This window comes from Microtus pennsylvanicus, chromosome 4 (assembly GCF_037038515.1).
Source record: "Microtus pennsylvanicus isolate mMicPen1 chromosome 4, mMicPen1.hap1, whole genome shotgun sequence".
NCBI classification, from domain to species: domain Eukaryota; kingdom Metazoa; phylum Chordata; class Mammalia; order Rodentia; family Cricetidae; genus Microtus; species Microtus pennsylvanicus.
The window spans coordinates 16,609,651-16,635,712 of NC_134582.1; the positions used below are offsets into that span (position 1 = coordinate 16,609,651).

The following is a 26,062-nucleotide window of genomic DNA, read 5'->3' on the forward strand; positions in this document are numbered from 1 at the left end:
ACAAATAAAGCTTTAGCATGTGGGAAAAACACAGGTAAACTTTTAAAACATAGAGAGAAAGAAGGTAATCAGAAAAGGCCAACCCACGGTGTAATCCCATTTAAATGAGAAATGCCCAGAACATGTAGGAACAGGAAGTTGATCAGGGATCGCCAGGAGCTGAGGGGGTATGAAGAGGGTGGGGAGTGACTGCTTGATTGTTTGGTGTCTTTCTTTTTACAAGAGGCAAGAACATTCTAGAATTCAACAGTGGTGATGGCTGCACAATACTATGAACACCCTGAAGTGTACACTATCAATACATGAATCATCCATACGGTGAATTGTATCTCTATAAAGCTTTTCTTAAAAACAGAGAGTAGTGGTAGTGTTTGCACTTGAAGTTCTAATTCTACATAAGTAGAGGTCATGTATCCACATCACTTACCATGAGCGAATGTCTGTTGGCTGAAAGAAGGCCAGTTCCATACCCTGAGCCCAGACCACCCATCGCTCCATTGTGGGATGGTCCAATGATCCCATGCATGTCCGCATGGCCACCGGGTACAGCTGTGGACGGGCCCACTGCATGATTCCGGAGGACGTGAATCGCATCGTCCAGTCTCTCTAAACGGTCTTCAATACGGCTTTGCTGTTGGTATATAAACGATGTGAGATCCGATTCAGTTTGAAACGCACACACAGGTTACACAAGCAGAAGACTGAGTTGCCACAGACCACACTTTGGCTTTCGGAATATATGTTTCCAATAAAGTTTGCTTCCTGAGAACAATAATAAAAATAAATAACGTCCTTCCTAGAAAACTGGTGGAAAACGTTAATGTTAAAACTGTAGGGTTATTTTTCACAAACAAAGTCAATTCAACAATTCTTTGAGGACATTATTATGTACATATGCTATACTGGACTACATTAGCTTGAAAGAGAATTTAGATTTATGTTAGAGAGGAAAACATGCATTGAATTTGAGGAAATCTCTGGCAAGCACTGGCTAAAGAGCTCAATAGTAGTATTGGAAAGACGATCTCTTTTTTTTTTTTCAACAAAATTTTCTTCAAGTCAGAGATAGGTAAAAGTTTAGAGAACATTAACCTTCCCCCTCCCCTACTTCTGAACTGCTATTAATATCAACTTACATGTGTGTGTTGGGGGGAGGGGGCTCAGAAATTATTACAGCAAAGATATCTTAAAAATTCTGTCACTCAAAGTGATAAAAACCATGAGACTGAAGAACAACAAAGACTCAGCTTGGTCATTGACCCAGGACCTAGAGTTGACTTCAAAGTCTATACTGCAGCAGAAAATCCATTACCTTATGCAATAAAAAGCCAATCATTCTTTTCCCATCGAGTCCTTAAGGTCCTAGTTTTCTTCCCCTAGATGAGGCCTATGCTATAGCTAACGGGGAAGAGAGAGAGAGCACAGGAACATCTCCCTTTTTACTGTAGCAAATAATTAAGTATTACTTGCCAGTGGAGAGATTAAAATGCACCATCTCATCAACCCACGTGCCGTGTGTATTCACAGACAGACAGGACAGGGCTGTTCCTTCTATAGACATGTGAAAACATAGCTCAAAAATTAAGGGAATTAATTACTCTGTCCTATTGCCAAGAAATAGTAGTCAGGGTTTGCATCTATGTGTCCCCCCCACACTTTTTTCAACTTAAACCTAGTGCTGTTTTTGACTAGAACATGCCATAGTCTACTTGGTTTCGAAAGTGCTGGGCAAACAGATGTGCAGCTCCATTGCATGAGAAAAGCCATTTCTAATTATTCTCTACTGACAGGAAGAATGTGTGTCTAATAGGCTTAGTCTATGGTACAACCGATTTTGATTTGGTGGCCTTGGGGGCTATCTGACCTCCTTTGCCTGCTGGCCATGCTACTCATTTGACCCAGAGAACCTTACTAACCTTCTCTGAGTCTCCAGTTTTGAATCTATAAAAGTAGAGGATGACAGCACAGAGTTGGGTCAAGGGAAGCATGGAAAGAAATCATACAAGTACCTGGCATACTTTCTGCCTAACAGTTGCCTGGTGGAGAGTGAGGGCTCTCCTTAAGAATCCCTGTGAGTGTGTTCAGAATGTACAAGGAAAACCTGTGGTCCACAGCTCTGTTCTAAGTTCTCCAGCTGAATAAAGGCTGCGTTTGATGGCTGGGTGATGGAGAACAGTCTACAGAGGTTAAGTACTTAAAACTACTGGGCTATGGGATGTAGTCTATAAAGAAAGAGCTGGGTCACGGGCATGTTTTCTCTCTGCGCAGTTGTCTTTATTGGTGAAAATGCATAGTTGGATGATTCATACAGTTCACAGAGGAAGAGCACGAGGAAGGAAGACACTAGAAACTAAACTGAAAAGGCAAAGAGTAGCGTCTAAACCGTAGACAGGCACATGGGCAGAGATATGGGATTCTTTGCTTTCCGCAAGGCTTCGTCTCAGAGTATGAAGGAAAAGAGGAAAACCTCGATCCCGAGGGACAAAAGGCTCCTTACTACTTCACTCATGTGGGTACCAAACCTGCCTGGTGCAGGGCTGGTTCTTGCATAATTCCAGCTCTGCCCACCCTGAGCTGAGGAAGATAAAAGTGCCAGACTTTGAATCATCCTGTGAGTATTTATAATATGAATCAAGCTCATGGAAATGTTTAGCTTCCCCCCCTGGAAGAGTAACCATAGCCACTTCTTTACAAGTAAAATTGCTGCATTCCTACAAGAACCACAATAGAGGGGACATGAGTGCTAGGCCTCTTGCTTAAGGTTAGGTGGAAATGGCCCACAGTTATCTGGCAGGGAGGGAGGGTGGAGGGAGAGAGCATCTTCAAGGATTTCAGACCTCACAACTTAGGTACTCATTGTTCTGGAATTTTCCCAAAGAAGCTGGGAGGAAGGCACATCTCTCGTTAGACACTAGGTGTTTAGAGCCTTGGGTTCCCATTCTTGTCGCATCTAAGCCACCATGTCCAAAGAGATGAGCACAGCCTAATGACTGGCTCCAACAAGCTGGTGTTCTTAATGTAGACCTTAACTAGTGACTAGCGAAAGTAAGAGTCTTAAAAGAGGTAGAAAAAGGGAAAACCTGAGATGTTACATACCAAAGAGTGCAAGGGTCCTTCATAGTTAGGAGATGATGAGGTCTGTCCTCCGTTTCTAGACCAAACAGCTGTGCCTGCTGACATAGAAAGGAGAAATACAATCAGATCCATGTATGCAAATCCCCCATAAGTAAAAAGGAGCAATGTTGATCTTTGCTACTCAATAAGACAAATACACCGAATCTTCCTAGATGAAAATCTGGGGACCAGAGAAACCTTTCAAATGTAAAACATGTAGTCTTTTCATGTGCTTACAGTGTCCTCGGGCTGCTCTGTGAATGGGAAGAGTTTGTGGGGTCTAACTTTCAGCTAGCAGACCTCCTCTTGGAGAAATCTGTCACTGGAGAATGGAAAGCCATAGTGCTTTCAAGGGTGCCAAAGAGAGGGGGTGATTAGGCCTTGACTGGAGACTGGATTGTGTTCAACCAAAATCCCCTGGTTAACGCAGAAGAACTTGACTCTTATTTTAAAGATGTCTATGGAATGAGATAAAACCTTTTAGTGCTGGGGATCGAACTTGGTGCTTAGCTCATGCTCTGTACATACTCTCTGATGAATCCCCCCAGAAACTTCTAGAGGAAATAAGGTTAGTTCAGAGCACTTCACTAAAGCAGAGAGGATAAAACTCACTAACAACAACCACTAAGGAGTTTCTTCCAAAGAGCCTTTTAGGATATATTCCCTATATCGAAACCTACAAGACAAAAGCCACTTTTAAATTTAAACCAATTTAAAGTTCACATACACTGTAGAAAACTTAGAAAATCTATAACTCGAAAAAGGAACAAAAAACAATAACTGTGATAGCTCGCTCAAGATCCCATGCCCTGGTGCTGCCAGCACGTTTAAAATCCATTCTTCCTGTCTTTTCTGGGTATGCCTGTGTATTTTTATGCTAAATAAAAATAGGGTATTTTGTTCAATTACTTTTCTTGACAGAATTTGGACAGAGCCGTTGGTGTGAAAATAGCAATCTGTCCCCTTATTTATATCTTCATAAAAGCTCTTTCTTCGTAACATGTGGTCTTACAAAATGCATTATGAGGAAAGTGACTTCCCCAGGCTTGTTTTGTGTGCCTTCTACCTACAGCAGGTTGCTCAGGCTGAGGTGTCATTGAAGGGCTGTGCATTCACCTCCCCATCATTACCTAAGGTGTAGCAGCAGCCAGAGCATGGGTACCAGGCTCCTGGGCAAGCTCTCTCATTGTTCCTGGCATACCTTTGACAAGCCACCCAGCCTTGCCTCTATTCGGTACACTTATGTACAAAACCAGGACATCTGACATTAGCTGTTCTCACACTTCAGGACGACGGAACTCGCTGCTTTGTTTAAAGCGGTAAATGTGGCATGCCACCTACTTCCATGTGCTCCTCCTCTTATCTTAAGTCCTTTGTACTCAGTCCTTCTCTGGTTTGGGAGATTGATATCTGAAGTAATTGTTTCAGAGCCTAAGAAGCTGGTGCCAGGGCAGAACAGCATGATACTGAGCTTTTTATCTGTGCCATGGTGGGGTGTTCTGTTGCCATCTTAGAATCACCCTGCATCTTCCCAGTTTCAATGTGGTCGCCCCAGCACAGACTAACTGGAGGATCCAGTTGACCCCATCACCGTCCTAGTCTTTGAAATTGCTGTATCACAGGGGCTAAACCCCAGCTATGCTGCAGCCACCATTTCCTAAAGTTGTTAAGTAGTTTGAAACCTCCTACTTTCTACAAAGGAGCTCGGTTTAACAGTAGCTCATAGGGAACAGGAAGGATTCAAGGACACAATGTTTAAGCAAGGCAAATCTATTCCAAATTCCAATAAGGTCATGTAGACGTGTGACAGTTTTGCATGTAAGCCACCTTGCCTTCTTTCCAATGATCTGAGACGTGGACAAGGCTCTGGCAAATTTTCTGAAAGCATTCATGTAACAAGGGCTGTGGGGCACTCAAATGTACCTCAGATAAGTAAGATGATTTACTATATAACTGTACCACCTCTAATTATTTGATGAGAAGCTACACATCATAGCAATTGTATTTAAAAGACAAATATTCCTCTTATTTTACACAATTATGTAACAATTTATGTACAAAATCACACTTTCCTCTAAATACTTCAACAGAATTAGAGAAGGCTCAAATGTCTCCAGGGAAGGATTCATTTACATAGCCTCTACTTGGTAATTAAGTAGTAGACATTTATGGCTACATTAACTACTTCTTTGAAAAATTCTATTGGAATATATGATTCAGCTGTTGAACATCTTCTGGAGAACTCAGAAGAGTTTAAGAAATGCCTTTTCGCCTCGTTCTAAGAAAATAATTGGATACAAATGAACCTTCAGATTATAGTTTTTGTCATCCACCCCCTTCTATTTGTCTATGGAAGGGCTATGCTTTGAGATCTCTGTAGGCAGTGGGAGTGTAGAAGGTCTTTCTGCAACCTATTACATCTGCTAAGAGAAATTTAGAGTATCGTACCTGAGAGCGAAGGAGGCGAGCCCACGGGAGTTGAAGGGTTTGATGAAAAGCTGTTGTTAGTGTGATCTGGAGAATAGATCTTAAAGCAGAGGGGAGGAAAAGAACTTCTCATTTATTTCGAATACATAACGTTCAAACAACAAAAGTACCCATGCAGTTCATTTAAAACCCAAAAGTCACAAAATGTCTGTGGCCCTCAACTGCACCAACAACGTTCAAAAGTGGTAAAAAATAATAATAATAATAAAAGTGCAACAATAACTTCCAGCTCGCAAAAGAATCCCATTAGAGGTAGGTAATGGTAGGAAAGGAAGTGGGGTTAGCCAACTCCAAGCCCTGTCCCTTTCCCACCCATTACTGGTGGTGTTGCTGTGAGCAAGCTGAAGAGATACAGCTTTCTAATTTTCCTTTCTCCCTCCCCAAACCAAGAGGCTGGACAGTATCATGGCTACTGTCATGAGGGCATCTGAGAACAGGACCCAAGAGAGCCCAGATTAAATAAAGACTTTTGCTTGGCATTCCATGCTGATATTACTTGAACTTATTTTACGCTCATGAAGGGAGGGGAAAATGCAAGACACAAATCTTCTTTAAGAAATTCTTTAAGAATTTCTTCTTAAAAGCGTAAATAACCATGTGGAGCCTCTAAAGAAAATCCAAGGAACAGCACTTGAGCTGAATGAATAAGGGATGCTACCTTGTCACTGAATTGTTCAGCTCCAGGTTACTGGCAGTGTGCTTGGCCAAGGCAGAGAAGTTAAGTCCCTTAGGTGCCAATCAAGGGACAAGTCCCCCATGGACCTCAGCTATTGTCCTCTCCCCTCCCCCAAGTAACTTTCCAACTGTTTTGCAACTGATTCTTAAAGAGTCGGTCTTAGCTAGCCAGTGGGCATCGACAATACTTTAGAGATTAAAAAAAAAAAAAAGAAAGAAAGAAAAAAAAAAGGGGACACAGAAAACTACATGAGCCAAAAGGCCCAGAGATTAACCCCAGCCAACACCAATGGGAAAACAAGATCAAAGAAGCTAGCCAAAGGAGGTGAAATCGCTTTTCCTCAAACAGCCTCAGTGGTCCTTCACCCCCACCCCCTCATCAAAGCTATTTGCATTTATTTTCTAAAATTCCATATGTCCACTTCTGATTAAAGTTCACCCTGCTACAAGCGGTGCCCGTGGAGTCCAAAGTCAATATTTCCTCACCGAAGCCAGGGCTTTCCCCAGAGCGTCTCCAGTCTGGGAGCTGCCTGCTGCCCCAGTTCCTCTATTTGCTGCAAAAACAAAAGGCAAAATATGAAAACCAGGCAGTGAGACGTCTAACAGTTTTCTATTCCTGGTCCATTTACTCACAATTTAATTGCATTTTTAATGCTAATTATAACACATTAATCTTTAATTAGCATTAATTTGTTTGCCGAGGTAGATGTCAAATATATTCATGTTACATTTTTTTTTAACAGATAAAATATAAACCTGACACCTTGATTTAAAGACAAAATGTTTCCCCTGCTATTACTTCCCCCAAGTCACTGATGAGTAGTCACTGGTGACAGATACCGAGCCAGCCCTGAGTGGTCACTGTCAGTGAGAAACATGTGACACATGCAGAAGTCTGAAAATCCTCAAACTCCAACATGTCTCTGCAGATAATTGAACTATCTTCAAGATATCTTCAAATAAAGAAAAATTTAATAAAGAGAAAAATGGACAGTGGGTAGAACATGAAAAAACCTATAACTGGCCTGGCTAATAAAGAAAGAGAATATTTTCATTATTTCAAATATATATTTTGCGTATAAAGAACAAAAGGTATTATTAATAATAGTGCATATGTTTCAGTATGTAACATAGCCAGCTCCTTTGCTGAAAGGACTGTGTCTCTAGAACCACGGGCCAGGTGGTGTGATGAACTGTTCATTGAAACACTGACTGGACCTGGGGAATATGCCTAACTAGCAGCTCAACACCAGCACACAGACTTAAGGATAATCCATTCATGTTTCTTTCTTTTTTTTCACTTTTTTTTGTGGAAAAGGAAATAGTAAGTCAATTGATGAATCTAAGCAAAATTTCACTGCACACTGAGATGACGTTTGAATTCCCCAGCCTTCTTGAATAGGAGACCCTCTTAGCCAACCACCTCGCACCATCTTCTTCAAGGCCCACAACACAGTACATGATCACGACTCCAGCGGTCAAATCCACCATTTCCCTGGGTCTAACTTCATTCTTGGGACCTCTGCTCAGGGTAGCTAAGGTATGTTTGCCATGTTCATATATTTACAGGTTGGGCACGCCAGTTATCTCTTACATATGCTTTATTTGATAAACACAACTCCCATACACACTTAGTTGTTCACTCCTCTGACACTAGGAGGTGTTGTCTGGCTGACAAAACAGACATAATATCTTCAGGGAAAGCAAGCCTCTTCCTTGCCCATCACAAATGCATGGTGTGATGTGGATGAATGATACAAACACTCTGGGTTACGGGTGTGGGCAAACTCTCAGAAAGCACGTCTGATAGTACAGGGCTGGGCAAATAAAAGCAATTTAGAAAGGGAACAAGTACATTAAAATATTTAAGATAAAGAATATCTGAAAATGAAAAGTTCTAAATGAAAGGGTTTTAAGAGCTAATGATGGTCCTAAAGAGAGTATGACACAGATTTGAAGAAATAGAAAGTATATCTCATCACTATGTACTATACTATGGGTGGGAGCGATCACCTTTTGGACATCAAGCAATATCATTTTTTCATTATTATATGTTTAAACACAGCAGGTAGTAGAAATAATTTGTGGTGTTTCCCTGATTTTAAGACAGATCTCCATGAAGTGAATGTTCATAGAAACATTGGTGAAAAAAAAAATCACATTTTCTAATCAAGAATCTCAACAAAAAAGAGACAAGAATTTGTCAGTAAAGAAATGCTGCTGGGTAGTAGTGGTGCAGACATTTAATCCCAGCACCAGGGAAGCAGAGACAGGTGGATCTCTGTGAGTTCAAGGCCAGCCTGGTCTACAGAGCAAGTTCCAGAATAGGCTCCAAAAGTAAAAAGAAAGCCTGTCTCAAAAGACAAACAAACAAACAGAAATTGCCATAGCAGTAGTTGTCAGAAGATTAACTCTTCTTGAACAATGTTTAAATGAAGATTATAAAATATCACCCGTCCATCCATTTTTAAGATAGAAAACGCGAAGACTTGGAAGATCAATAAACATATTCTAAGCATATCTACAAACTGAATTATGTACATCAAATCATACATTTAAGAAGATAGGACAGCCCTCATAGGATATTACAGATCTTTAGACTTATTTACTTCATTATTTAACATGCATGAATATTTTGCCTGCAGGATGTGTGTGCAGCACACACTCGCCTGGGGTCGGCAAGGTCAATAGGAAGCTTTGTTTCTCCTAAAACTAGAGTTATAGATGCTGGGAGCCACCATGTAGGTTCTGAGAACTGAATCCGGGTCTTCTGCGAGAACAACGAGGGCTCAGCAGTGAGCTGACTCTCTAGCCCCGGTGTTGTGATTTTTGTTTTAAAGCACTGAGCCTTTTAAACCAAGCTATTAGTGTCTTCTTTATACAAAGAGATATTAAGACTCAGGAAGTTGAATCAAAAATAGAACCAACTCCTTACCTCATCTGGCCATAAAAATGTTTCAGAAAACTACAAAGGCTATTCATGCAAACCACCGATAAGAACGGACTATGTTTTAACTTGAAGCCATTTTACCTCGCAAGAGCTGGACAGCCCAACCCAAGGGCTTAAATTACAAAGCCGTTTATGGAGGCTAGTCTACTACTGTTTCACTGGGCATGCCTTTTGTTCTGTTCCAGGAAACTCGGGGGGAACGCATTTTCAAAGGAGCTTGGTCTGCTCTTGAAGATGTCTCTTTTTATTTATGCGACCAATATACGAAAGGACGCGGAATTAGAAAGGAGATATATTTTTAATTCTCAAATGGCATAATATTTTATCCTGGTACTGGAAAGTGGGTCATGTTTAGCAAAACACATATTAAATTCACCATTCCGGCTTCAGGGTACTAGGACATCATTACTATTTTAGTACCAAGTTTTTGTAAGTGTATATAATTAGAAATCACCAAAGTCCATGTGACAGAAATACACATGAAAACCATTTTCTTTATGTGTACCAACTTATTTTATTTTGAATCTAATCAATTTCTTTTACTAAATAGAAACAACAAAAACACAACCTAGCCCCTAAGCAGAAGTACGACATAAATATGAACGGAGGATGAGCAACTATGAAAAGCTTTGTAATTTTGCAGGAGGGTTTGATGCTGCCAGCCATTCAAGTATTGTTCAGAGAGCTCACACACAGGTGCTGTTGCTGGCTAGATGAAGCGCACACAGAGGTTTCATATCCTGTGCTCGGTGGTGGACCACCCTCCGTTCGTCTCCGCTTTGGGGAACTGGCGATTCCCAGCAGAACACGCCCCAAACAAAATACCAGGACGAGCGGTGCCTGGGGATCAGCCCTGAGAATCAGAATCTGGAAAACATGCCTCTCCTTTATTTCCCACCCATAACCTGGGGCAGGGAACAGAAGACATCAAAGACAGAGGAAGTGCAAATCAGTGTGTCCTCCAGAGATGGGCTGCTTCAAGATGAGGCTCTTCTGAACTGTGTCCCAGTGACCCTCCTGTCATTAAAATGCTAGGAGAAGCATAGCAACACCATGACTTTGTCCGCATAGAGGACTGGAAAGTGGAACGTGGCCAACACGCCTCTAAGCCTCTTAGAAGAACCTCCAACATGGGCCGTGATGCGCTAATGCCATGTGGGAAGGGCTCCAGGCATTCACAGGGGAAGGTGGGCCTCCTGACTGTGTGCAGGAAATGGTGGAGAGGCTTAAATCAGACTCATTTATTGCTCTCCACTGGTGGTCTTTACAAGTACAGACCTGACATTGCTGCATGAAATGTATCTTTCCTCTTCCGTCTGGGCCTGGTCATCACCCAGATTCATCTGAGAGCTCAAGGTCCTCATAAAACACAGACTGGATGTTATGTGACGAGTTTAATAAAATTACTATGAAACCAAGCCCTCTAGGGAAAAGGGACATAATGTTTCTACTAGAAAGTCACATCCCAACATGCTTCATGTCACACAAACATGTCAGAAGGAGTGAAAGTTGTAAGACAGATTAATTCATGAACCAGATAGATATTTCAGAGTAATCTTTAACATATGTTGCTTTAAATCAATCTTAGTAGCCTGCTCCTTCAACACTCCTTGGTTTGAGGTTTAAAAACATGGGGAATGCCATCTTTTTCTGGACTCAGATGGCAAGCCAGCAAAAGACAAATAAAGCAAGAGCGTTTATGTAGTTCTATGCCCAATTCCCAGGGAGGGACAAGGAGGGTGTGTGGACACTGTCGAGGCATATAGATGGTAATTCCCAATAGCAGGGGCAAATTGCTGAGTGGCTCTCATGCTTGAGGACCTGTGTTCTAGCAGAAGGTCCTCTCCCTCTTGATCAGCAAGAGCTGATCATTCAGGAAGGAAGAAGTAGGAAGAAAGCAGCGTGTACTACCCTGTAGAAATCTCCATTCTCTGCAGCTGGCATCTAGTAACTTCCTCTGGGTGCATACTTGGATCGAAGGGATCCAGACTGTACCACTGCTGACACACACCAGCTGCCTGGCACCGAGAGGGTACTTAGGGATAAAGCGCAAGAGATGCAGGGAACTTCCTAAAGGTGCCTGGTCAGCTCCCTCCTTGCCTAGGTGCTAAATCACCTGAGCTACCATTGACCCATTCTGCACCCTATTAACCTCATTTAGTCCAGGGTGCTTCAGGAACCCTTCCCATCCAGAAATGGCTAATGTACCCTCCAGGATGTTTGCTAGAAAGAACAGAAATGGACCATAAGTCACAAGTGAAATATTTTACCATGAATGGATATGTAATTTAAAAAATATCTCATGAATGTTTCTTAGAAGAACTGGAATTGGGCATTGGAAGGCAAAGGAAAACAAAGAAGCCATCAGAAAAGCAGACATGGTCAGTTGTCTCAGCAAGACCGACAACAAGCCATCCCCAACCTAAGAGGGCACTTTCCTTCTTTAACAGCAAACAGACAAGAAGTGAGATGCAGGCCTAGAGAGGCAGCATTCAAAGTCCCAGAGCTCATGTCCCCTCCACAGGTAATGTGAGGCTCTACAGACTTTCAAACAATGGCTGACAACCGTGGTAAAATATTATTACATGATACAGAGACGTGGGGCTGCCTTCTGAACCCAAAAAGCTTGCTTGAACATCAATGCCATGTTTCGGAGGGCTGCAGTGCCTTGCAACTTTGAGCCAAGGAAACTTGAAAACTGGGCTGTCCATGTGTGAGCGCTCGAGCCCATTCTTATGGCATTGGGGCTCTCACTGTCTGTTTTCCCTACAGGATCATGTGTGTAATCTCAAACATGTGTCCGGCTATGTGTTCCTTATTTACCAATTATTTAATTAGCCCTGTTTGTTCTTTGAGATACAGGCAATGTAGTATTTCTTTATTTCCTGCATTTCAGAATGAGTGAGTATATGCCAAATATTTTCAAAAGTCTACAGATGTATTCTATTAGTCCGCACTGTTTGTTGGGGAAGCACGCTGACATCAGAAGAGAAAGCTTCTCTCCGCATTATGCAGACACGCTGCCGTTGTTGCCCCCCTCCGCACACCAAACCAAAGCCTAAGAGGATTCCACATAAAGACACATGAGCACCAGAACGCCATGAGACAAAGGCTTTTAACTGGATTTCAGCTTTCCTCTGCACTTGTATACAAGGCAGAAGAGAGTACGTTATTTTAAGGCAGAACATACTGGAATATTCAAGAATGCTCTCCCTTAAAGTAGCTTTAAAGTCACTTTTGTATTTATGCAAATTTAATAAGGTCCGTTCTCTCCATAAGGCTGAATCACCAGATGTACTTCTCTTCTAAGAAATTAGGGTATCTTTCTATATTTTTCTAATGGACTTTGAGAAGAATACTAATTCTTATAAAATAATTTATGTAGTACATTTCTTAAAAATCCTTTGTGTGGGTTCTAAGAGTTTTATATTTTTCTTTTGAAATTGGGGTTCTTTACTATTGTCTGGCTCTTTGTAGGAGTCACCCGTCCCTCTGCTGTGCCCAGGTGACTGCTGTTTGCCCATCAGATAACAAGGAGAGGGCCATCTCAACAAGCAATCCTTATTCTCACTGCATTGGGCAACTAAGCTGGGCAAGGTTCACAGAGAATAACCTGGACCCCAATCTCTCTTATCCAGTGACGCATGCCTTAGTCACACAAAGACTGAAGATCAAGTCTACACAATGGAGTCTAAAAGAGAGCCCAAGTGTGCTTTCCTGAACTCGAAGGTCTGCTCCACCTCCATATCTTCCTTAAAAAGACAATGACTCAAACCACGAGCAGACAGGAAATCTGTCATGTATGAGGATGAATGACCGGCCATCCTTCATAACCAACCTCATGACTGCAGAAGGGGCTTTCCATCTGCCAGACCACACTGAAGTGAAATGCGGCTCAGTCTTTCAGTTCTGCACTTTTCTTTCTTTCTTCTTGTTTTTCAAATCTGCCCAAACTTCACTGGTAGCTAATAAAACTTCCCCTGTGTGACCTCTGTCCACAACTCCACAAGGTCAGACTTACAACACACTTGTAAAAGTTCTCCTATGGAAAGTTCCAGAAATGGAAACTCATTCCGAAATTTGCTACTCTGTGAGTTGTGATAGGAGAGAGCTAGTAGGTGGCTCATCTCAAGTGTGAAATAAATCACCAAATAAGCAAGCAAAGGTATTAGTTAGCCAGAAATTATATTTTCACATTTTAATACCAGCTCACTCACCAAAATCTATCCCACATAAGTGATTCACACGATCTCCAAAGTTCAAAGAAAAAAAGAAAAAAAATTACAAAAAAAAAAAACTAAAGCAATAAACAGCAGCCTGATGTTGAGTTTTTCATCAGTGACCCTCTGGGAGTGATCTCAAAGACCAAGCTGTTACAGTTTGGATGGGAAATGTCCCCCACAGGCTCGTGTATCCGAACACTTTGTTCCTAGCTGGGGGTGCTGCTTTGGAAGACTGTGGAAACTGTGAGACATGGGTGGCTGGCAGGCACAGGCAACTGTGGGCACAGCACAATCGGGACAGCCTGGCCCTGTTTCTGGTCTCACCTCTGTTTTCTGATCCATTGAGATGTAATAGTCTACACCACAAGCTCTACCTACCAAAGCAGGTCATTCTAGACTGTGTCTTTTCAAACCTTGAGCCCAGATGCAACTCCCCTCTCTTGAACTGCTTCAGTGAGGTATCTGGTCACACAACAACTATCCAAGGCACCTGTCAAGGGTGGCGGCAAGTGGAATAGAGTGGGCTGTGACCAGTGAAGCCTTGGGTTTTCTGAAGACCCTACAGTGTTTAGATGTGCTATGCATCAGAATAGGAGGTTTGTCAAGACTGGGTCACAGGTAAGAGGCTGCCTCCTCACCAACCAGAGTCTTGTCTTTAGGAGTAGTTGAACACCCACCCTGCCTAGCTCTTCCCTCAGGAAAACAGTACTGCCAGAGATCCATCGGCACTAGCGGACAGCAACAGACATCAGAGGACGTGTGTGGATGATGCATTTGGCAGCAACAATTTTCCTGAGCCTAAACTTATTACAAAGCCCACAGGAAATCATTTCTGGTCCACTGTTACCCAGTGATTTCTCTGATGCGCACAAGTACTATTTCTCTTCAAGGCCTTCATAATGCTACATTCTCTGAAGGTTATAGTCATCTAGCTATTAAAAGGACTTTTAATAGAAAATTTCATATAAACAAGTCTTTGGAAGACAGTGACACATCATGACGAAGACCTCAGCATAATGGTCAATCTCCGCCTACTATTAAATAACATCCACATCCATTCCCTTATCTCACTGGTCTTCTATGAATAACCTTAAGAACAATCAACTTCCCCCTGTGTTTGAAAATGTGAGATGCAACAGAATCTGCATTTACTTAAACCTTTATTTAACTTAATGACTCATAATGGACAACAAAGCCAAGTTTCAGTTTCTTGTCACAAAAAAAAAAAAGAGTGACTATGGGCAAGTCAGTGATTATTCCCTTCAACACATTCATGTGTTTGCTCAGCGATATGACAAACATGTATTGCCTGCCTGTAAGTCCGTTCTGAGGAGAGAAAGAGAGCCCTTTATTATTAAACCCTGCCATGGACCGCTGGCAACTTGGCTGGCATGGGCATCACTCACCCATTATACTGTCCGTCCCGTTGGCAGGAGGTGTGCAGGAAGAGGTGCTGTAATGGTTTGTGCCACTACGATGGAACGTGGACATCGGAGGAAGACTGGAGTTGATGTCTGCTGAGGAGTGGGATGGGTAGCTCTGCGCAGGGAGCAGAAAGGAGGAGACATCAATCATGGCATACTTAGCATTCTGATATGTCATCCAAATTCACCGGACTGCAATCTCTCGGAATCTCAACCCAGTCAAGCAAACATCCTGCTTCTTTCTGCCTGCTTTCATTTCTAAACAACCAAATACACAGAGCTCCAAGGTGGATTTGTGGTTATATCAAATGTCAAAGAATACCCTATCAACTTAGGGCACTAAGAAAAGATTAAAAACTCCAAAATCTCAAAGTCATTGGTTTTAAAAAAAAAAAATCATCCCATACATTTTAGAAACATACACAACTATTTCTGTCATTCCTCTGTGGCCTACTAGACAAGTGAGAAAGATTGTACTACATAATGAACACAGCACACAGACCTCCAGGGTTCATGCTACATTGGACTCCAGCCTCTCACCACTACATGGTCAAGTTATAGGAACCTTCTTCTTCTCCAGTTGTGTCACCTTGCTGAATGAATCTCAGCATCAAGAACAAGGAAGGAAATGAAAAAGTTTTCAAAGAATTGAACGCAAATTCACTCTGAGATACGAGTGTAGGAAAGCTCGCAAGCAACTTTGATGACTTGACTCGGGACCCAGAGGTTTGCCTACGCTTTATTTTGCTCTGAGTTCTTCCTTTGCATGCTTCAGATGCTATTTAGCTGACTAGAAGGTAAGAGCATCTTTGACGGGTTGCCTGGTTTCAAATTCAATGACTAAGCCAGTTGTTCAAATGATTTAGGGCGGCACATGAGTTGGGCTGTATCCATCCCTAAAGGAACATGTGTACTTACAAGGACACCTCAAGCTAATTTCCCACAAACAAACAAAAAACCCAGTCATTGAAAATTGCTTGCCTTTTTGCTTTATAAGCATCTGAATGTGCTATAGATATGTTACCAAAAAATATCTAGAGATAAAAATTTTCCTGACATGTAAAAAATTAATAGTCTACAAGTTTTTATTATATCATTATTGCAGTTGCATTTAATTGCTTAATTTAAAAATAGAGGCTGGGCAATGGATCATTATTGTCTCATGACTAGAGATGCTTTTAAAATTAGTTTTTAAATAGAGCTACTAGATACTGCAAACACCAGGAAGTACTAAAACCCAGGCATTTGTTCACAGGAAGGGAAGTGGTTTCTTGGTACTGGCCAACGGACTTGGGGAGTTCTGCCTCTCCTGGAAGACCCTCTCTTTGCTTACCACTGTCTTCTGAGATCAACCTGCACTCTGTACTAGACCATCTTATACTCATTCTCATGCCATTCATTGCCTGCTGCTTAAGCTCACTCCCATAAAACTGTGACCTCCCTAAGGGGAGGAGGTGGAGCTAAGTATGAACATACAACAACAGTACAGCACATATTAATGGACAGTGGACTCAAGCATAACTTAATTTGAGAGGCTACCAAAGAGTCCAGGTCACACATCTGCCTTTCAGAGCTGGGTCTGCCAATGACACATGGATATCTTTGAAAATACCACCTCCATGTAGCGAGATAGATACACATAAAAGATGTCAATGAAAAGGTAGAGGTAACGTCCTTACTTGCCCCTGGGCCTCTTGTTAAAACTCATTGACACTTGGGACTTGAATCTCCTAAGTTGCCCATACAATGTTCTCTAAAGAATAACAGAGTGGGGCTACTCTATAGTATAAATAATAAGAAAGACTAGATAGGACACAGGACTTGGAAAACCAAACTTAGAAAAGTTGGGACATGGTTATGCACTGAAGAAAGATTATTATAGAAATATAGAGAAAAAAAGACCATGTGGGAAAGAATTGAAAGAGAGAAAGATGGCAGGACTATACTTTTATGGAATGGTATTGCTTGCTGAGTTTTGCAGAAATCAAAAAAGAAGATTTCAGAAAATGCAAAATATAATCAAAAGATTGTAACAATTAGATAATGTGATGGGGGAAAGAGAAAGTCATGACCGAGACTCTCTGGACCCTCCTAACTTAGTGGATAATGAAAGATAACTTAGGACATGACACACAGGCTAAGTGCAGAGAACAGGATAAAAATCCCTACAGTTTTATGGGGAAACCAAGGTAATACCCACTAAATCAGTTATTTTTTAGAGACACATAGAAAACTAGATGCTGAAACAAATTAATGAGATTTATAGCCAGATTACTTTTCAATGAGAAGTATCTTGAAAACTAATGTTACTCAGAGAAGTAATAAACACAGCACAGAGAACATGAGCGATGTATGTCTCTTTTAGAGATATAAGGACAAACTCTAAGAGATTTTCATGATCTCTCTCTCCAGCTATTACTGCCTACCCTACTTACTATAATGTTTCAAGGCTTTCCATGCCCATGCTGTTAATTTTTTTTCCTTCGGGTACCCAACTTAAAATCTATTAATCATGCAAGTGTTACAAGCATTCACACTGGTGATGTCTGTTAGTGATGTGTGGGAGATTTGAAGATTCAAATATCTTTGAATTGGTAGTATATACTTAGAATGAAACCATGCTATAGGCCAAGTTAGGGGCTCATATTCTTGGCATTTGTGGCCTTTTGTGAGAGATATTTCATTGTCATAGGGCTTTACTGTGTGGATGGTTACCAGCATCTCTGGCCTCTACCCACTGGACCACGGTAGCATCTATATCCTATTTGTAACCACAAACAAATCTCTAAGCATTGTCCAGTGGTTCCTGAGACCAGCTGCAAATTACTGATGCACAGAAATAAAAGACAAAAGGAACTTCTTTAATGCTAAAATTTCACTTTTCCTCAGAACACTGCTAGAGTTATGTGTTAATCACATCAGGCAATGAAAACACTATCCTATGTTTTCAAACATCTTTGCCAAATCATCCAAACTTCAATTTTCTATAAAGACCCATTCCAAAAGTTAACTAGAAACTCCACTCATGAGGATGGTTCTGTGTATGTATTTGCACCACGCAGTCATGAGCAGTTGTAAAAGGCTAACACTGTACAGGGGATTTAAAAACTTCAAATTGGTAGCTTGACAGTTACAGGTGAAATGCATGGAACTGGAACTTCCTAATTATATAGTCTATTATCACAGGGCTAATGATGTTTCCAAAACGTTTTACCTTTAGAGATAATACAGTAGTGGTCAAATTATACCCCCCAAATAATCTAGGGAAATCTCTCTTCCTCAAGAGTTAGCCCCTTGCAACATGGGGTTAGCCAAATGCTACAGATTGGAGCTGTAGGGAAGCATCACTATTTTCAAGATAAAAGATGCTGGCTGCTGTTGTATATTCAAATTATTCCCAATCAGTGTCAGAGTCTTCAAAGTCACTTCAGAGAGAGATTGTCATATGGCTAAATACTGAAATTACAATGATAACTAGATGTAATAATTCAATACTTTCACTCTCAGTGGGAAAACTCATTAGGAAACATTACCAGAGACCTTATTCATTTACCCTTTAAAGCAAAAATCGTACTCCCTGAGATCTGCTAATTGGTCATATTAGGAACGGGAACCCGAGTTCTGTGATGGACACAATGCTTTACCAAAGCAGTTTCTCACGTGAGCCACTGAGATATTACTTTAAAATGAGCTTTCTCTTTGGACGATGATACTGTTTTGATTCATTAAAATTTCTCCTAAAATGTATTTGGTTTCTAGTTTGAAATGATACCTTTTGTGCATCTGAGCATAATTTAGGGGCTCCTTCCTCATGCAGTGAACTTCAGTGGGATAGTATCAAATCAGAATGCAAAATTATAAAATATGATAAAAGAAAAGAAATAACTGTAGGGGAAAGAAAAATAACATGTGGACAAACCTTCAAAGGACTGAAATTCTAAAACTTAATATTGTACTCCAAACATTAATTTGTCATCATAAATCCCCTAGTTTTGATTATGAATCCCAGGAAAAATAGGAAATGGTGTTGGATAAGTAAAAATGTTACAAAAAGATATTCTATCATAATTACAGTTTATATTTCTCTAAGCTTTCACTGAAATGTGTCCATGTAGAGGCTGGGAGAAGAGGAAATTTGAAACTCAATCAGTTGCTATTTGCTGAAAATACGCTAAAATTGGGGAGATAACAAACAGGCTACTCCCATCGCTACCGCCTACTTCTCAGGGCCACGTGGTATCCGGAGCTCTAGGACTAACTGAGAATGGATTTACAAGGATATCAGAACTTTCATATCTGGAATCTTTCGGCCATCAGAGAAGGATATAAAGCTGCCCCCCACCCCACTTCTTCTATATGTGCAGTGGTTGAACAGAGGAGAGCAGAGACCACAGGAATCCATGAAGAATTTCCCTGATCAGGACAGAGAAAAAGTAATAAATGTGGAATGAGGAAAAACAGCAGGAAGAAGAGAAGGACAATAGTTATAACCATGGCCATAGACTTTCCTTCATATCTATGAGGTTTGAAGTATGTGTGTGTGTGTGTGCGTGTGTGTGTGCGTGCATGTATGTGTGTGTCTAGCAAAGGATATGCAGGTACATGAAACTGTGTGTGCACATGAGATCAGACCAGGATTTAGGATGTCTTTCTCTATCACACTCTGCCTCACTGCGTTGAGATAGGTTTAATCTAGACATTCTTCTTCTATTTAATAATAGGTTTAAGTACACAAGTAGATTCTTGGCTGTAGTAGATTTTATGTCTAGAGATAGGTGGCTGATTCTTTGGGGACAAGGGATTATACTATAGGAAGGTGAGAAAGCAGAAGACATGGGAAGAGTGGAAAAACCTTACTTAGGAAAGACTTAATATCGTACAAGCCAGTGGCTTTGACAGGGTTGTTCAGCAAAACAGAACATGCGTCGCACTTGTGTGGAACTAAAATTAAAAACCCAATGAACGTGGAAATTCCACAGTTTCCTATTCCCAACAAGACCACATAGAAAACATAAACCCTTTCCATATAGTAGGTCACAAAAGGCCAACGCTGACATAGAAATCCCTGTGATCTCAAATCTTTCCTGTCCCACCCTTAGCCGAGCTTTCTCCAGAATTTTAGACAGTAAAAAAGACAAGGCGCTGCTGCCATTACTGAAGCCCGGAACTCAAAAAACACTGTGTTTATCAACCAAAGGAAGCTGACATCGCCATAAAGAAAACAGAACAAAATACAATAAACAAAGGACAATGACAAAGAAGCTCCACAAGGTTTACAGAGGTGATCGTGTCTGTGGGGCCTTTGATCGCCGAAACAATAAAACTCTAAGAATAAGAGGCCTGAGCTATTTTTGCGTCTTAGCACGGTTCTGGCATACACACAGAGAGGAGACTCAGAAGCTGGCGGGTGCTCACCCCATCCCCGCGAGCCTTCCTTACCAAACGTTCATGGGGATGCAGGCTGCAGTAGCTGCTAGACTGCGGAATATGAGAGGAATTGCCCAGCATCCCTCCATAGCCAGGCTGATTCATTCCACTGGAGGAGCTCCAAGGGTCACTGCTGTGATGGCCATCTGGAAAGGACAAAGAAAACCATGGCTCTGCGGAGGCATTCAGCCTTGCCTTTTAGAATAGGGTTTCTTCATATACTTGAAAATAACCTCCTGTTGTGTATTCATCTTTGTCTTGCTTTTCTGATTACATCATACGATAGTCATCACTATCTGTCGTCTCCCCCCCCCACCCCCCCCGTGACTTTTTATATTGTCAAACAAACAGAAACATTTAAGTTAGTGTTCTCGGTAAAAATTCAACTGGAAAAGAATGGAACATGGTTCTGTGCAGAATTGTATCACGTCAGCAAGGTGTTTCGTGCTGGAAGAAATCCCTGACCACTGCTCTTAGGAAAGTCATCTAAAAAGTTAAACTGTTCCCAAACTTGGAGGTGAAAATAAAATAGTCGAGACATTACAGAGTTGGCAGGGCTGCAAATTTTAAGAGACTACACCGCAATGACTACTGGAAAAGAACAACCCAAATTTAGAAGGTTGGATTTCATTTCTGTGCCATGCACAACATGGAGAATTAATGTTGGAATTATCTTACAGTCAGTGGGGGAGATATTTTTCAGTCCTAGGTCGTTTTGGAATTTGGTATGTATGCATGTAGCTCTCTTAAATCTTCAGGTGCAATGTGAGTATACGCATGCCTTAATATAGATACAAAAACATGAACAGACTCTGGATTTCATAAATATATGAGGTAACGGAGTTTGTAAATCATACAGAGATATCATTTTAAAGTCTCTTCTAGTGTGCAGGTAATCTTTCATATTAACGGGAGAATAGAGGTAAGCTTAATGATTCCTCCCCGCTGCCCGGCCCTGTGGTTATATAGATTGCAATTGTTTCATTTTGATTTCATAAACAAATGTAAGGGCAAGAAACAGCCTGAACCACTGCTAATCCGCCCAACCTCCCCCTTTCCTCAGTAGCTGAGCAGAAATGATTAAGAACCGGATCTATACCAAGATACCAGCTTCATGCTGAATGTACACAGGTATGCCTTGCTGAAAACAGGCTCATTTCGACAATCACATGACGAAATCACAGTCTTTTTAAACCAGGCAAATTTCATCTGATATTTTATTTCATGAAGTTGTGGGATTTTTTTTTCACTGAATATTTAAACTCTGAAGTTAGAATTTCAGAACGACTCTGGTTGCAGAGCACAAAGGGAGAGATGGTTGATTTCTTCCTTTAAGAACCATGTAAGCAAACTTTTATCTGCAATTCTGACAGCTGTGGGCATGTAACCAAAGATGGAAAGTGGAGATGAAAATAAGTTTACAATGGTAAATTTAAAATATGCCCATGAAAACCCTTTCCATTACACATCTGCAAAACCACATATTCGCCCAAGCCCTGATAGGATCACCTCGCACCTAATCCTAACCCTAACCCAAACCCAGAAGGGACTGATGTGAGGGAGACGGAAATATCAAGCCGCTAATTCTGTGATCACCATGTGGAAACTCAGTGGCTTCAGAAAGCGAACTGGTTTTGGAGGGTGTGTGTATGTATATATGTGCATGTATTCATATGTATGCAGACATGTGCAGGTGCAAAAATATATGTTCATGCATGTGAAGGCCAGTAGTCATTCTTTTGAGAAAATGTCTCCTACTCGGCCTGGAGTTTTCTAGTATGGCTGGCTGGATGCTCAGCAAGATGCAGGGATGCACCTGTCTCTGCCTTCCTAGGGCTGCGTGAGTCAGAGGCATCTGCCATCTATATGGGCGTTAAGGACCCAAACTCAGGACCCGTCTCATCCAGCAAGAACCATCCTGTGTGAGAACTCTCCTGACCCAAAGTTAACATTGCATATACTTTAGATTTCACATGGACTACTGAAGATTAAATATCACCTTAAACTTAAATATGAAGTTCAAGACCATTAGCACTTTACACTGAGTGCGCATCTGGCAAATGAATTAGGAATACATATCACTGAATAAGCATTTTCCTGGAATACTCTGACAGCACGATGCATGGTGTGGCAATACACTTAGGATGGTTAACACAGTGTACGCTACTCCACGCAGACTTATAAAAATATGTATTTTACATAAATTATGCTTTTCAGAGTAAATTAATATTTATCACATCCCATGATCTTGGCATAATGTTGTTTTGAAAGAATAGAATTAGATGTGTGCAAATTAATTGTGCTCATCATAAATGTCAACTGAAGATTTTTTTTTGGTATTCATATGCTGAAAAACAAATCTGTTTCCCATAGTTCACGGGGTGTGCTGTGGAAAGGAATTTACTGCTTTAATCTACCTGGCCTCTTTGCTACGTGCACCATTCAAGACAACCTGTTTCTCAAACACATAGAGGGATTTTATTCTTCTGTCTATTTTCTTAATGAAAACCTGATTTTTTGACATAAAAAGTCCTTGAGTTGGCAGCATCCGTAGGACACTTTCTCCCATGGTTTGTAGCTGAAGGCAATATGCCCATTGTCATGGCACAGAATGTACTCAAGTGATTAGCCAATGACCCTTTGAGAGTTACACCTAGGTCAGGTCACAAAGACAGAGGAAACCATGAGCTCAGTAATGTGTGGAACAAATTCTCCCTGATCCCAAGGGACCTGCTGCATTCTGTTTTATAGACTTTCTGGAGAACTTCACATGCAAACCAGCAATCTGAAGGAGCTAACTTGAAAGGGAAAGATGAGTCTCTTCTCATTGCAGTAGTTTCGAGTGTGCCCTCTGCAATCTTAGTGAGTCACCAGACCGCTCGGTCTCTTGGTATTACTGCCCCAAGTGTGTTATCGCTCCCATGTGTCACTGTGTGTAAAGCAGTGTCCCTTTACTGTGCCAATGTATCCAGGCAGACGGAGTTAGAGTTGTGTATTTACAGTTTAGAAAATTGCACCTCTAACTTCAGGGTATCTTGGGACTAAGACCATCATAGTTTTAAGTATCCTAGATATGGCCAGGATGGAATAGAGAGCTCCTTCCTCTTATGAGACCATTTATGAAGTAGCTGGTGTCAGTTTGATGATCCCAGTCTTTTCCAACTAGTAGGGAGGAGCGATGTGACCAGAGGCAACAGTATAAGCTCAGGGATACGCAACTATTTGCTTTTTTAAAAAATTAAATACAGTGGATAATTAAAAGAACACATAGTCATTATCCACTGTGAAGCTAAAATGTCCCTGCCATGTATTCCTTGTACATGGAATTCAAAATTCTCTTTTACCTTAAATAAATTAGTATGTCATGTTGTATAACATCCCATGTTTCAATGGGTCACTTATTCTTAAATGGAACCCTTATTCTCACTACACATTAGTAAGTGGTTAAAAACATTATAGATGGCTGGACCCAAGGGGAATCTTTTTCCTCTTGGCTAAGTACAAGATCTCCAAAACATACCCTGAGCTAGATGAGATGTACCTAAACACACATATGTTTGGGAGATGGCAGAGATACTGAAGGCCAACAATCTTGGAAGAGCAGCAAGGCATTTGTTTTATGTGGGACAAAGCAATTTATTTTTAATCCATTAGAGGGCAAAGGACTTTAATGTAAAAGAAAAACCATTCTCCATAACTTTGACTTAATTAGGTATGGAATTCAATTACTAAGAGGGGAAACACCTCCACCTCCCTCCCCACCGCCCCCGAAACCCTTGTCTATGATTCCATTTCTTTTGCCCTGTGTATAACCCTAATGGCAGGCAAAGAAGGACCTTACCTTGCATGAAGAAGGAGCTAGGGAAAGTGCTGGCCGCTGGTTTGGAGGAAGGATAGCCTGGCGAGTCCCTATTGTAGTCGGCAGTGCTTGCTGAAGGAGCGTAGACCTGGGGAAAGAGAACCACATGAGTTCAACTTTCTACATGGATCCAAGTACCTCTACATCCATGATTCGATGAGAAGCTGGCACAAAACATAAAATTGGGATGCTGTTAGAGTCTAAGCCTGATCCAATCCGAGAAGCACTGCCTCCTTTGGATATAGCAGAAAAAAAATTCTGTATATTTGTGTTAACATAAAATCATCAGGTATGAGATTTTCCAGTCCAGGCGAGAACACTGCAAACCATGTCTAGAGGTAAACACACTCTGCAGGCCGGAGTAGCCCCCGTCTACAGATTCCTTTTGCTTTAAAACACAGATGGCCCATGAGCATTTTCGGGACAACACAGAAAGTCCTGCACACAGTCTCTCCCAAAGATAGACCAAATCTCTACCTTTCAATTAAAAATTTCACTTGAAATGCAGAAGGGAGGGAAGAGGTAGGCAAAAGGAGGAAAAGAGGAAAGGAGGGAGGAAGAGGTGGGGAAGGAGGGAGAGAGAATGAACACGAACTAGGAATGAGTATATATATCAGGCTATTCCATCCACACACTGTCTGCAGAGATGCATGAAAAAAGGCCATTAAGTGCCTGGATCAACAGAAGGACCACCAACAACCAGTGTGTACACAGGAAAAGGGGCTCTCTCTCTTTTTTCAAGTGCTTATTATATTTGTGTGTACAATAAACTTTAAAAGTGTGCCAAAAACTTAATTTACTTAACATTCGTTTATGAACCCTCCTGAGACTTGGGGAGCCAGAGCCTTATAAAAATAGGCCTCATGTTTTCTTGTTTATGTTTCCTTGAAGCAAGCAGCATCACAGCAAAGCATAAATTCATAAGGTATAGTTTAACTTTAATTGGTTCTCTCCCTTGCCTTTTCTGCTAAATATAATCTTTTTTTTCTTCGTTTTTAATTCCCATTTTCCTTTGCTCTAAAAGTTCCTCTCCAGATGGTTGGAAAGACTGAACGGCTCATCCTCTTGATGAAAATGGATACCTTCCTGCCTCCATTTTGAAGCAGGCAGCGGCTCACAAACTTGGCAGTGAGCCTACACTGATATTCACAGGTCACAGTGAGAGGGAGGAAATTCACCAACAAAAAGGCTGCGGCAGGATTACAAAAAAAAAATCCATTTTTTGCCACGTATATCAAACACCCTAGAAATTAGAAATTATATAATTCTCTTAGAACATCCATGACTCATAAAGCTTGAGTATTAATTCCAGGTTTAGGATTTCACAAAGGCTAGGTCCACAGAGACAGATGTGGGAAGTGTGCATCTGTATCCATACATCAAATAAATGCTCCACACGCCCTTGAAAGTCTGGAGGTCCTGGATGTTAAACAAAACAAACCACACCAGAAAGAGCCGCTCATGCTGTGGGCAGCAAGCATGTTTTCACCCTGAGTCCCCGAGGGATTTAAGTCCCATTTTTCATAGTTTTTCAGTTTGTAAATTTTCTCTAACCCTTAAATGTATGGACGGTAATTTATTTCTGTTTCTACAACATTCATAAAAAGGGGCTGGAGGAAGCCCCACATCATTCCTGAAGTGTCTTTAAGAAACAAAGAGTGAACTCTAGGGCAGGGGTCCAGCCTGGGTCTTTCCTGGGAACGAGACAGCCAAAAAACAGGTGGGGTGCTACCGCTGACTCAGAAAGGGCCCAAGCAAAGGTAAAAGGGCGAGAGAACGATACCTTCCAGGAAAAGGGCAAAGCGATCACTAAATCGCTGTGTGCAAATGCATTCCAGAATGTGCCTGCACACCATGGCTACGGTATGTTCATATGCCTCAGCCTGACATGCGGCTGGCCCAT

The 26,062-nt window shown here is 41.3% G+C and overlaps 1 protein-coding gene across 19 annotated transcripts in view; it reads right to left on the bottom strand.

Moving 5' to 3' along the window:
• The window catches only part of Tcf4 (transcription factor 4), a 336,792-nt gene that overhangs the window by 26,845 nt on the left and 283,885 nt on the right, over window positions 1-26,062 (bottom strand). For all 19 annotated transcript variants that reach the window (XM_075968356.1, XM_075968361.1, XM_075968363.1 and 16 more), the window contains 7 exons: window positions 24,142-24,247; window positions 20,313-20,446; window positions 14,856-14,988; window positions 6,763-6,830; window positions 5,563-5,641; window positions 3,097-3,173; window positions 428-631 (listed from right to left, as the gene is read on the bottom strand). In XM_075968356.1, coding sequence (XP_075824471.1) covers window positions 428-631; window positions 3,097-3,173; window positions 5,563-5,641; window positions 6,763-6,830; window positions 14,856-14,988; window positions 20,313-20,446; window positions 24,142-24,247 — 801 coding nt within the window. The remainder of the gene's footprint in view (window positions 1-427; window positions 632-3,096; window positions 3,174-5,562; window positions 5,642-6,762; window positions 6,831-14,855; window positions 14,989-20,312; window positions 20,447-24,141; window positions 24,248-26,062) is intronic.